Genomic DNA, 12,370 nt, shown 5'->3' with positions numbered 1-12,370 from the left:
AAAAAAGTCAAAAGTCGGAAGCGCAATGGTAAAGTTTCTCTTCAGCCCCTTTGCAACCCTCAAGCACTGAGAAGTGTGAAGGGAGCAGTAGTGCAGAAATTGTGGCCTTAGAAGAAGAAGGTATTAAACAAGTGGAAATCGGAGGGAAAATCTACTGGGATAGTAGGATCCTATATTAATCATTATTATTTGTGACCATTTGGTGGATACCAGACTCTGACTAAACTTATTTCAGCCCCATGAAAGTGGGGGTGGCTGTGAATTCATTTGTACAGCAGTAGTTCTTATCTGGTGGTAAAAGCTTCCGTTCAGATTTTTCCAAGCACACAGAAAATCCAAACCTTCTAGTGCAGGCTTCTCAGGTACTGGCCATATTGTTTTGGACAAATATCCAAATCTCTCTAAGCTTCACTTGCCTTATCTTCATAAGGAGAATAATCATAGTACCCGTGTTGTAGATTGTTACTAAAATTTCTTGAGAGGATACTATAGGTATGCATATTTAACCCCATGCTTAGAGCATACTAGGCTCTTTAGTATATGTCAGCTACTGTTATTGTGAATAAAGGTAATATTTAAGAATAATTGATCAGATATATACTGCCTGAGATAAAGTCTAAAGTGTTTGTCTTTCTGGCTACCGATAGGTCTCTTCTGTTAGTGGAAGGGAAATGACTGATTTTTATATAATTCTAGGGCTGGGCCTTTTTAGTAGTGATGAAATACAGGAAGGAAATCTAGCTCTGGCTAACCAGGAATCTGATAATTTTCCAGAGATGTTCTTTTTGTCACATGATAAAACAAATATTTGCAACTAATTAAATTAAGTGATGACATTCTTCAGAGGCCCACAGGCACTACTGAAATGTCTGAAAAAAAAATTACATTACTCAAGTAGAAAGATTATAGGTAAAAGTTATTAGAAAACTGAAATTTGAGGGCCTTCCTCTTTTTATGTAATCAGTGACTATGGACTACATACTATATTTAGTGGAATAGTGACATCAGAATTACAATGATATAGTATTATCAATAAAGCAATATTTGAAATGCATTTGAGGTTAAAGGATGAGTCATTGATGTTGGAAGTGTCAGAAGAAAGTTGTCACTACTTTATAAAATATTATATTTATAGATGTTTAACTGCTTTTTTCTATATTATGATGGACAGTAGCCGTCTTTTGAAAGGGAGGGAAAAAAGAAAAAAACACTGTTATATATGCTAGAAATGATACCTTCTTTATCAAAACATTGGTAAGAGAGGTTACTCTATTTTATATTCAAAGTTTTAAACTCCTCAAGTGGTACATTTGTATAGACTTGCATGTCTAACTTAAAAAGATTCCTTATTTCATGGAAGTTCCCTGATCTATCTCTTGTGTAGTTTTTTTTTAATTTTTCTATAAATATTTCCCAGGTCTGATTTTATCTTTCTTGAAGGGTATTAAAGAGAATTTCATAAAATATTTCACAATGGTATTAAACTAGGGCAGAATAATAATTTTTTAAAGATTTTATTTATTTTTGGAGAAAGGGGAAGGGAAGGAGGAAGAGAGGGAGAGAAACATCAGTGTGTGGTTGCCTCTCACACACCGTCCACTGGGGGTCTGGCCCACAACCCAGGCATATGCCCTGAATGGGAATCAAACCAGTGACCCTTCACTTCTCATGTCAGCACTCTATCCACTGGGCTATACCAGCCAGGACAGGTAGAATAATATTTTTATTTTGCCACAGTTATAATATTTTCCTTGAACTTTTTATTATAACATCACTACAGTGACTTCAAGAAAATCCCCTTCTTGAATTTTAACATTCATAAAATTATTTGGAAAATTTTCAGTTGGTCTGAATAGATCTGTCCTAGTGGAATGAAAATGCCTTATGTAAACATAATTTCTGGTTATTTTGAAGGTTTTATGAAAATGGAAGATCATGAAAATCAAAAAATCACTTAACATGGTTTGTTCCATAAGTAGGGTGAAGAAAAAAATTTTTTAAAGATTTTATTTATTTATTTTTAGAGAGGGAAGGGAGGGAGAGAGAGAGATAGAGAGAGAGAGAGATAGAGAGAGAGAGAGAGAGAGAGAGAGAGAGAAACATCAATGTGTGGTTGCTGGGGGTTATGGCCTGCAACTCAGGCATGTACCCTGGCTGGGAATTGAACTTGGGACACTTTGGTTCCCAGCCCACGCTCAATCCACTGAGCTATGCCAGCCAGGGCTGGGTGAAGAAAATTTTTAAAAAATTATAAAGGACACCCTGACTGGTGAGGCTCAGTTGGTTGTATATCATCCCACAAAGCAAAAGGTTTATGGTTTGTATTTTTTCTCTCTCTTTTTTAAAGATTTTATTTATTTATTTTTAGAGAGAGAGGAGAAGGGAGGGAGAAAGAGAGGGAGAGAAACATTAATGTGTGGTTGCCTTTCACGCACCCCCTACTGGGGACCTGGCCGCAACCCAGGCATGTTACCTGACTGGGAATTGAACCAGAGACCCTGTGGTTTGCAGGCCAGCACTCAACCCACTGAGCCACACCAGCCAGGGCTGGGTTTGTATTTTCTCTGTCCTATCTAAAATCTTTGTCTAACCCAAGGTCATAAAGATTTTCTCCCAGCCCTGACTAGCATGGCTGTAGGCTGGGCATCTTCCTGCAAGGTCAAAGGTTTCGGGTTAGGGCACATGCCTGGGTTGCGGCTTGGTCCTCAGTTGAGGTGCATAAGAGAGGCAACCGATCCATGTTTCTCCTTTGCATTGATGTTTCTCTCCATTTCTTTCTCCTCCCTTTCTTTCTCTCTGAAAACAAATAAATAACATCTTTTAAAAATTGTAAAGGAAATTTGAGTGCAGACTTAGTAATAGTTATGAACAGTCTTTGCTGTTAGTATGAGTAACAATCTCATGAGAAATGCTTGAACATTTCATGAGTTGGGTTATTTATAACTAGACTTACCCAAGTAAATAAAATATGCAGAGGGAATAATCTGGCATTAATAGAGAAGGAATTAGTTGATTTGATTGGTCTTTTGCATCATAAAATTCACATAAACCTAGAACAGATGTTTTCTTTTGCCTTTAGTTTTGGGTACATTGGGTATTGTCATTCATGTCTAAAAGGAAGAATGAGGACAGCTCCATGCTAGTGTTCTGGAAGCCCCACTTGCAGCAGGCCTTTTGCCAGGCCACACTGTCAAAAGTAGGCTTCTCTGTAGCTGTGTGTTTTCCTTTTTACAAGATACTATGATTATTCTTTATAATTCTATAAATTAATTTAAAAATAGAAAGTATACAAATAAAATTATTGTCACATTTCACCCTACGTACTAGACACATTCTTGAAAAACTATATAGACAAAATAAAACTAGGAACAGACAGGAGCTGAATACTTGAGAAGCATAGGAGAGCTGCCAAAACCTAACTTATGTAGAAAAGGTTTTGCTAGTGGTAGGAATGGGAGTATCATGACCTACGTTGAATCTTAACATGAAAAGACACATCTGAAAGGAGGCAAGAGCTGAGATGAAAATGCTACGGAAAATTCAATGTCACAATTTGCAGGAACTAATGAAGATGGGAACTAGATTGGGTATTTGATTGCTGTAGAATTCTTTCTTTACCCTTTCCAGTTGTTCAAATGCTCTAGAAGTACTTGTTAGTTCAGCAAAAATGATCCAATGTCTTTGTAAACATTTTCTGATTCCTAGGATGTCATTCATTGACAGTGTAATCTGGTTATTGCCCAGTTTATGGGGGGAAACAGAAGAGAGGTGACCACTCAGGAAGGAGGGAGGGCTGGGATAACATTTGATCTTTCTTCTCTTCACACCTTAGTCAGCAAATTCTATTAAAAGTGTTGCTGACTAATTACTACAAAAGGAAAAGTAAGTGTATTTCATGAACTATGTTAGGATAGTTTGCTTATTAAAGAGAAGAATCTGTGCCCCAAATTACATTGATTAAAATAAGATTGCAGCCTTGGCCAGGTGGCTTGTTTGGTTGGAGCATTGTCCCATATACTGAAAAGCTGCAGGTTTGATCCTCAGCCGGAGTGTGTACAGGAGGCAACTACTCGATGTTTCTCTTTCACATTAATGTTTCTCTCCCTCTGAAATCAATAAACATATCCTTTTATGTGAGGATTAAAAAAAGATTACAAACCTGATGAGAATCTTCAGTTTATTTAAACCACTTTCGTGAGATCTTTCTTTGAAGGATATGCACTGAGGAGAAGCAAAAGCATTCTTGGCTTCTTTCAGAAAGTGTATTATCTACATGCCCCGAACTTGCATCCATGCGATCAACTATCCAAAAGCCGACAGAGTGTCAGACGCCCTTTCTGTTACCTGTCTGCCTCTCCTGTAAGCACAATGGACAGGATCTGGCCTACTCTGATTAAATGTTTATTATTGTTCGGCTCTAGAGCTTTTTACACAATAAGTCTGTGACGGTCCCTGTTCAGATTTTGCATCCTGTTTTTATAACCTGTTTCCTTAATAATTGACCAGGTTCTTTCTCAGGATGATTTTTAAATGATTCATCATTTTACACGTTCTGGAGTAGGTTAATGATTTTAAAAAATGTATTTTCACCTAGCAAACTAATTTCTGTTGCTGTGTGAGCTTTGCAGAGTGTCTATGGAAGAAAATTTAAGAATTTCTCCAACTTTGTAGTGTGAAGTGAAAAAACATTATCTTCGTAAGCATTTGTAAATTTTTCTGGATCATCTGTTTACAGGATGTACTTCTCCCTTTCTATTTGCATGTGTTTAAGAACTTAAGGGAAAGCTCTATAGTGAGGAGGTATTTGGAATCAGACTTGGGTTCAAATTCTATATTTTCTATTCACTAGGAGTAGCTGTGTAATCCAGAAAAATATATTTAATCTCTTTAAAGTTTAGTGTCCTCATCTATAAAACTGAGAATAATAGCACCTACTCCATAGGATTGATGCGAATATTGATTTAAATGAGATGCTATATGTAGACTGCTTAGCACACAGTGTAACACTTAAGAAACAGTAAATGAGAGCTATTATAATAAGGAAGGGTATGAATGTCACTAAATATGAGACATGGAAGTTCGTTGTCATCTGGACATTTTCTCCTTACAAAATAGAGTAAAGTGTTTTAACGTGGACATTATTGATGGCAGCCTTGGTTATACTGTTGAGAAATTGTTTTTCTCCATCTTACATGTTGCCTAATTCCTTCCTAAAGCATTTATTGACTAGTTTGTTGTCTCTGAGTACTTTTGCATTCCTGAGATAGAACAGGCACTGACTGCTGATTTGGGGGTAGACATAAAGATAGTAGACCTTATTTGGCTTACCAAAAATGGACTAACATTCATAAGCCCATGTCAGGGGAAAAGCAATTGATGTGAAATTTCATCAGCATGGAGGAAAATTATTTCCTAAGACATCAACATCATGGCTCTAGCACATGAGATTTTCCATCAGCCAGAGTAAATTAATGTGGAAGAGAATGAGAAACTTAAGCTTTTGACCTGATGAAATATAGTTAGGTAATTCTAAAATGTGTTTTTTCTGTAATTAATTCAATAATTAATGTGCATTAATATAATTTTGTAAAGCCTATTAATACTATAAAAATTTATTTTAAAATATTAATACCAGACTGAAATTTTTAGAAAGAACTAAATATGAAGAGAGTTGGTACTAAAAAAATACCACTTTCTGCATCTTTGTAACTAAAAGTACAATAGATTATGTAAATGCACATAGCATGCATATAGTTATGCATTTGTAATATTTTAAGAATATTCTAGTGCTGTAGTTGCTTTAAAAGATACAGAAAATCCAGGGAAATAAGACATAAATACATGCTACAGTCAAATACAAATTCTGTGTATGATTAAGGCTGAGAATAATTAAGTTTAATACATCACTCCTCACTTCCTGTGCTTTGAGAACTGTTGTCTGGAATTTCTATTAATTCATGATCCAAATTGAAGTTGTCAAATCAATATTTGATGTATCATTCCAGAGAGCTTTTAGATCTTGTAGAGAGAGTTACTTCAGATAAAAGGAATTCACATGTGGTATGGAGTGATAGGGAGTCACAATTCAATTTGGGAAGCCCATGTGTCTTAGTTGTGATATGTAACAGGTCAAGAGCTAAATTCAAAACTTTCTGTTCATCACCCCTTTTTTTTTTTTTGGCTTGGAGTTGAAGTCAGCCCACTCTGCCCACAAACAAGCTGTGATGAAATACAGTAGGTCTGCTCTGAAGTACTCTGGCTTCTATTACAAAGAAACATCTATTTATTCCTTTTTCATCAGCAAAGCACAAAAGATGCTCTAAAATTCCAAGAACAAATCATTGAATTAACTGGAAAACCAGGGCCAGTGTCAAGGACCGCCTCTTCTGTTTACATTGTTCGCAGTCACGGTGCTGCAGAAAGTACACACACACAATGTAAGAGTTGAGTTCAAAAACAGAGCACGAATGTAGATTTCAAGATTTGTTGAAAGAATTGACTCTTTGCTATCTGAAAGGAAACACCACACCATATTTATTTTTCTATTATAAACCTACACTGTTTTGAAAAGCTTTCCTTAGTTTCTTGAGTATGATGGGTTCATAAGGATATTTACTTTCAGAAAATCTGGCTGCTTGGCTGTTTAGGAAAAGAACCATTTACACTGTTAGTTTTAAATAAGCCCATGCACTAAGCTATTATATTTAAGAGTTTAGAACAATTTTGGAGTACAGCTCCCAGGATATCAGAGCTCTCTTCGCAGCACTTTGAATCCTAGCTTTTGAGTTCAGTATGTTCATATTAATAATACATCTGTTGGTCCAGTCCTTTCACTGAGACTGACAGATAATCTGTAAAACATTCATCGTGGAATGACTCAAATGTGCTCCCCATGGACAAATTCGCTGCGGCTTTGTCTTTTTCCCTTATTTTACCCCAAAATATACTTGAAAAAATCTTTATTTTATGATTGATGTTTTCTCCCAATTCTTTGTGCTCTTTCTTATTTCTGTAAATGACTGACATAAAGAAACAACCTGATTTTGGAAAAAAGGCTATGGACAAATAGGATTGCATATCACTGAATACTATACCACCCTCTCCCTTTTGCTTTTCCCTTTTTCTTTCTCCATTTCAAGCCTCCTCCACCCTTTGCAGATTTCTTTGTACATTGTGACTTCCATTTGAATCCTGGCAGGGTTAGAGGTTTGAATTTTCTGATGGACTTAACTTAGAATTACTTTTAAAAACAAACTTTTTATTTTACAACAAATTTAGATTCACAGAATTGTTGCAAAGATAATAATGGGGGTTCTCAAATACCTCACACCCAGTTTCCCCTATAGTTAACATCTTATATTGGTATGATACATTTGTTGTAATCAATAAACTGATACTGATACACTATAATTGAATAAAGTTCATAATTTATTCATATTTCCTCGATTTTCCCCTAATGTCTTTTTACCACCCCAGGAAGCCATACTGCACTCAGTTGTCCTGTGTCCCTTGGCTCTGCTTGGCTGAGACAGTTTTCCAATTTTCTTTGTTTTTGATTACCTCGATAAAGATTGTTGGTCATGAATTTTGTAGAGTGTCTCTCAATTTGGATCTGTTTGATGTTCTTCTCTTTATTAGACTTGAATAATGGTTTGAAAGAGGGAGATTACAACACATTTATCACTTCCTGTCAAAAATACACATCATCCAAGATACATATCATTAAAGATACATACAAAGACTTAGCACCGATGATGTTGACCTTGATCATTCGGCTCAAGATGTTTGTCACGTTAGAATCATATTTTCACTCCTTTTGGAGGCCAGCAAAACATTTTCCTGATGATTTTAATGATACGTTAATTAAAGCTATAAGGAAACTAACTGTGACTCATCTTTTGGTTTTTCTTTATTGGTGGTGGTGTAAAGCTACGATAAGTTTTTAAGTAATTAGAAGAAAAAAATAATTTTGCTGGTTGTAAAAATATCCCATCTTTTTTTGTGTTAGGTGGGAATGAGATCCAGAAACCAGGGTGGTGAAAGTTCATCCAACGGGCATCTCTCCTGCCCCAAATCCTCCATCATCAGCAATGTTGATGATAAAAGTCTCTCAGAAGATGCAAAAAAGAAGAACAAGTCAAATAGAAAGGAGGATGATGTCATGGCCTCAGGAACTATCAAACGACACCTAAAACCATCTGGAGAAAGTGGAAAAAAGAATAAGAAATCCTTGGAGTTATCCAAAGAAGACCTCATCCAGCTACTCAGTATAATGGAAGGAGAGTTGCAGGTAGAGTCAAATTTTCTCAACTATTGTATTTCAAGTTACTAAGCTATAAAATAAGAGACTATGAGCTTATCTCTCTCATTGGGTTATAAACTTCATGAGAAAAGGGCTAGGTTTTTGTTACTCATTTCAAAATCCCTAGTGCCTGGCCCCAGTTTACACTGTGTATGTATGTGTTGAATGAATGAATAAATGAGTAGATGCTGATTCCAACTTCAAGCTTCTCTAGAGGCAGAAAATTTCTTTATGATATAATTTTGATAATAATTTATCAGAAGTCCCTATACTTAGTAGTAGGTAATCAATGAGCTTATCTAATTTAGCCATTGACTATGGCTAAAAACTATACAAAAGTCATGATTATTAGGTAGCAGAGCTAAGATCAAGTGCTTTTTAATTTTTTTCCAGAAGGTAGAGTAAAAGAGAGGTAAAGAGATAGAGGAAAAGAAAGAGGGAAAAGAGAAAGAAGGCTTCATTTTAACCAGCCTCATGCTAATTTTTTTGTAACCTTAAGCTTTAATTTTCTACCATGCCATAGGAACTGAGATGCATACCAATAGGCAGAGCAATGTATTACGAAGACCTAATATTTTCACAAAGCATTTTCAAGTGCATTACCTCATTCAATCTCAATAAAAATGTGGGTATCATTATCTATATTTTACAGTGAAGAAACTGAGGCCTGGAAGGGTTGAAGGTTTGTCTAGATCTCACCTTAGGCCTCCTGGTTGTTGGTCCAGTGTTCTTTCCACAGCCCGTCCTCACCAACCTTCTGTAGCTCCTAAGCCGTGTTCCCATTCAGTATGTTTTTGAGGATCCAAAAAGAGCTGGGATTCTTCTGAGTTCCTGAACTCTAGGCAATTATATTTGTGGAAGTGAGGAAACCATAACTTCTTTTTTTCTTTGGCACAAGTGGGGGTAGGGTGGAGGCGAAGATGACTTAAGAGTGGAGTTGCTGTTTTCCTTTTTGTTTTTGTCAGTTTCTTAGTTTGCATGAGTCTCTCGGGCTGCAATTTTCAACCCACCGCTGGCAATTTTGAAAACATGCAATACCTGACTATTTAGTCAGGGTCACTGACCTCTTTTCCCTTAGACTGTCAAATTAAAAAATGATAACAATCAATACAACAATAGCTGTCTGGAGTGAATGAATCAAAATTATACCTATTTTTTTTGTCAGATTGGCAAAAAATATATTGTTTGGTGTGCCACAGAATTTTAGTAGTTAGTTTAGGTGTGCCATGAGATGAAAAAGGTTGAAAATCACTGCTCTAGGGGAATAATGATTGTGTGAGATAAAACCTTCCTCTGGTGCTGTTAGCGTCAGAGGTGTTATTTTAACCCTACCCTAAACGAGGGTGGGCTTGCCTGGCCTGTTCCTGTCCTTGCCTGTGTGTGCACATAGATAAGAAAGCCTTAGGGTAAAGGGAAATAGAAAACACAATAAAACTCAAATTAAAAAAAGACAAATATGATTGAGCTTACCATTTTCCAGTGGATAAAATTACAGTTGCATTTCATAACAAGAAATGAAATTTTCCAGGGCACCACCATTACTAAAAATAGCTGTACCTCTCCCAGAAATGTGGTTAATGTTTTGTGTATTAACATTTATTGTGTAAAAAGGTAGAATTTATGAGTTCAACTTTTTAAGCTGCCCTAGCAGGCATTATTGACCTGTGTGGAAGGTAGAAGGATTGCCTTGGGAATCAAAACACAATGACATCAGCTTACTTCTCACTCCCCTGTGTAAGCCCACACACCCAGGACATCAAAGAATTTACCAGGAGACTCCAAAGCAATACATTTTGCTGTCCCTTAATTTTTATGAATACAGGATACCTTGCCTTGCACAATGGATATAAATAAGTAATAAATAAAGAAATAAGTAATAAATAAGTGAAAAATGTAAGATAGTTGTGGGGGTGGTAGTGAAGGAAAAGAGACATGGAAGACATGATGTTTTAAGAAATCCCATGGTGCATTCGTTTGCAAAGCTAATAATTCATCCTCCATATACTTATATGCACACACATACATATGAAGTATGTGTACTTGCAAGTATGTATACTTGAAAGTGCAGATTTTGCGATATTAGATTTGTTAAAAATGAAGGTATTCCTATATTTATAGCTGCAGATATATGTTCTTGTAGCAGACACCTGTACTTTATTAGCATTGTCACGTGGGTGTGTGTGCATTGGAGCTGAGAGTGGGGGGCAGTTGGTATTAGCAAACATGAGTTGGCTGGTAAAAAATGTGGCAGCTCTGTGCCAGGTTTTCCAGATTAAAGATAAGAAAAAAATCTATCTAAAGATTTGGTACTGAGAGGAGAGTTAAGTTCCCCCAGCTCAGGCCTTTGTGCGTTTATGAGCATGTAGTGAGTTGGCTCCCAGACCCTCACAGGCCACCAGTGGCTCTCCCTTTACGGACTGGCCATACATGACTCATGTACACTTACTCTGGAGGTAGTGTGTGTTCCAAGGTTCTGTAAAATATTGGGACTTTCAGGCATCTTTGAGGTTTCTCATTTACCTCTTTTGTACTACATGTGTAAAACTGACACTCAGATAAATTATGTGACTTGCCAAGGTTGCTGAGCAATTTTGTTATATTTGCTCTAGACTTAAATTTCCTCTCAGTCCAGTGTCCCTACCACTAAATCATTTACACTGTAGGGGTGCTCAAGGGTGAATTCCTTTATACTTATTCTTCATCTCCAGAGTTTCTTTCAAGTAGACCTATATCATGAACTTTGGGGTCAAAGCCATTTTATGAAAAGATAAAGCCTTTTATAGGAAATAAAAATAGAGTTAAGAAAAACCTTTCACATCAAGGCAGTAGAATATGAGATCAGCCATGAAGATCAGTTATGATCCAGACAGTGAGAAAAACAGGGAAGACAGCAGTACTACATGGCCATGAGCTGGGTACTGCACCACTCAGGGCAGGGGGCGGGAGGCTTCATGTTCACTACTCTATAAGGGTTGTGTCCTGAAACTGTGCAATAGCTTAGCCTCGAAGGCACTAGGACTGCTAACCAAAAGAAGTAGGGTGACCCGCAAAGAAAAGGGCTTATATTAGTTTGGTCAAAAAGTCCACTATATGTTTTCCATAAAATAAAAGACACATTTTCCATTTTTACCAGTAACTTGATTGATTTGGATATTTTGAGTATGTTGACTATCTCCCACTATTGGCTTGAGGGTAGAGGCCAGGGGTGATGCTAAACATCTTCCAATGCATAAGACAGCCCCACAACAAAGAATTGTTTGGCTGAAATGTGCCAAGGAACTTCGCAAATCACTTTTGACATATTTGATCAATCATGGCACCTTCTCCAAACACTGCACAAATCTTCTTATGTGTTTCAATTGCATTTTTACCTTTCTTGAAATAATAAAACATAATATGCCAAAAATGTTGCCTATTTTCTTCCATCTTCAATATTAAAATGGCTGCACAAATATTTACCAATTATGATGTTCGTTTTAAATGCACGCTGATATGATAGTTGTCATAATATAACAAAATTGTTTTGAATGAAGTTAAAGACAACTAAGCAGTATTAGATCCATCGTATAGAAAAAACATAAATGACTTTTTGGCCAACACTGTAATATTGAGATGAGAACAATATGAGTTCTACCCGTAGATGTACTCCAGAAGTGATTTGGGGAAAAGAAGGAGATGAAGGCTCAGTCAGGCTTTTTTATGCTCATTCCTCTTTTTCAGACTTTTTGTCGATTCCTTCATTCTCTATAACCCTGTACCCAGGGTTTGGGACATTATAGATCTATATACTTTTTGTTCTAGTAGTGGTCTGCCACCTTTGGAATCTATTGTGAGATATATGGGAATTTGTTGAGCCCACATTGTAAATGGCATGACTTTTATCGTCTTCATTGGCACTTTGCAAACATTTGTAAATTTTCTGTTTTGTTTGCCAGTCCAGGTATCCAGTGAACTTTGAAGTGCACCTTTAATGGACATGTGTTAGAAATGCAGTTGTCCTTCCCAGGGATCTTTGCATTTTAAGGAGTCTCATCCAGAACTGGTGATGTCATGGCCCTTGTCCTGGAG

General features: G+C 36.6%; 1 protein-coding gene across 6 annotated transcripts in view; it reads left to right on the top strand.

Annotated features, from left to right (window-relative positions):
* Nucleotides 1–12,370, top strand: part of FILIP1 (filamin A interacting protein 1) — a 185,865-nt gene that overhangs the window by 76,209 nt on the left and 97,286 nt on the right. For all 6 annotated transcript variants that reach the window (XM_045843017.1, XM_045843016.1, XM_045843011.1 and 3 more), the window contains exon 2: nt 8,009–8,290. In XM_045843017.1, the coding sequence (XP_045698973.1) occupies nt 8,015–8,290 (276 nt within the window). In that variant the 5' untranslated portion in view covers nt 8,009–8,014. The remainder of the gene's footprint in view (nt 1–8,008; nt 8,291–12,370) is intronic.

Source organism: Phyllostomus hastatus, unplaced genomic scaffold (genome assembly GCF_019186645.2).
Source record: "Phyllostomus hastatus isolate PE091 unplaced genomic scaffold, TTU_PhHast_1.1 phas_contig_40, whole genome shotgun sequence".
NCBI classification, from domain to species: domain Eukaryota; kingdom Metazoa; phylum Chordata; class Mammalia; order Chiroptera; family Phyllostomidae; genus Phyllostomus; species Phyllostomus hastatus.
Note: the sequence above shows the minus strand (reverse complement) of the source record. Positions and strands in the feature narration are given on the sequence as shown.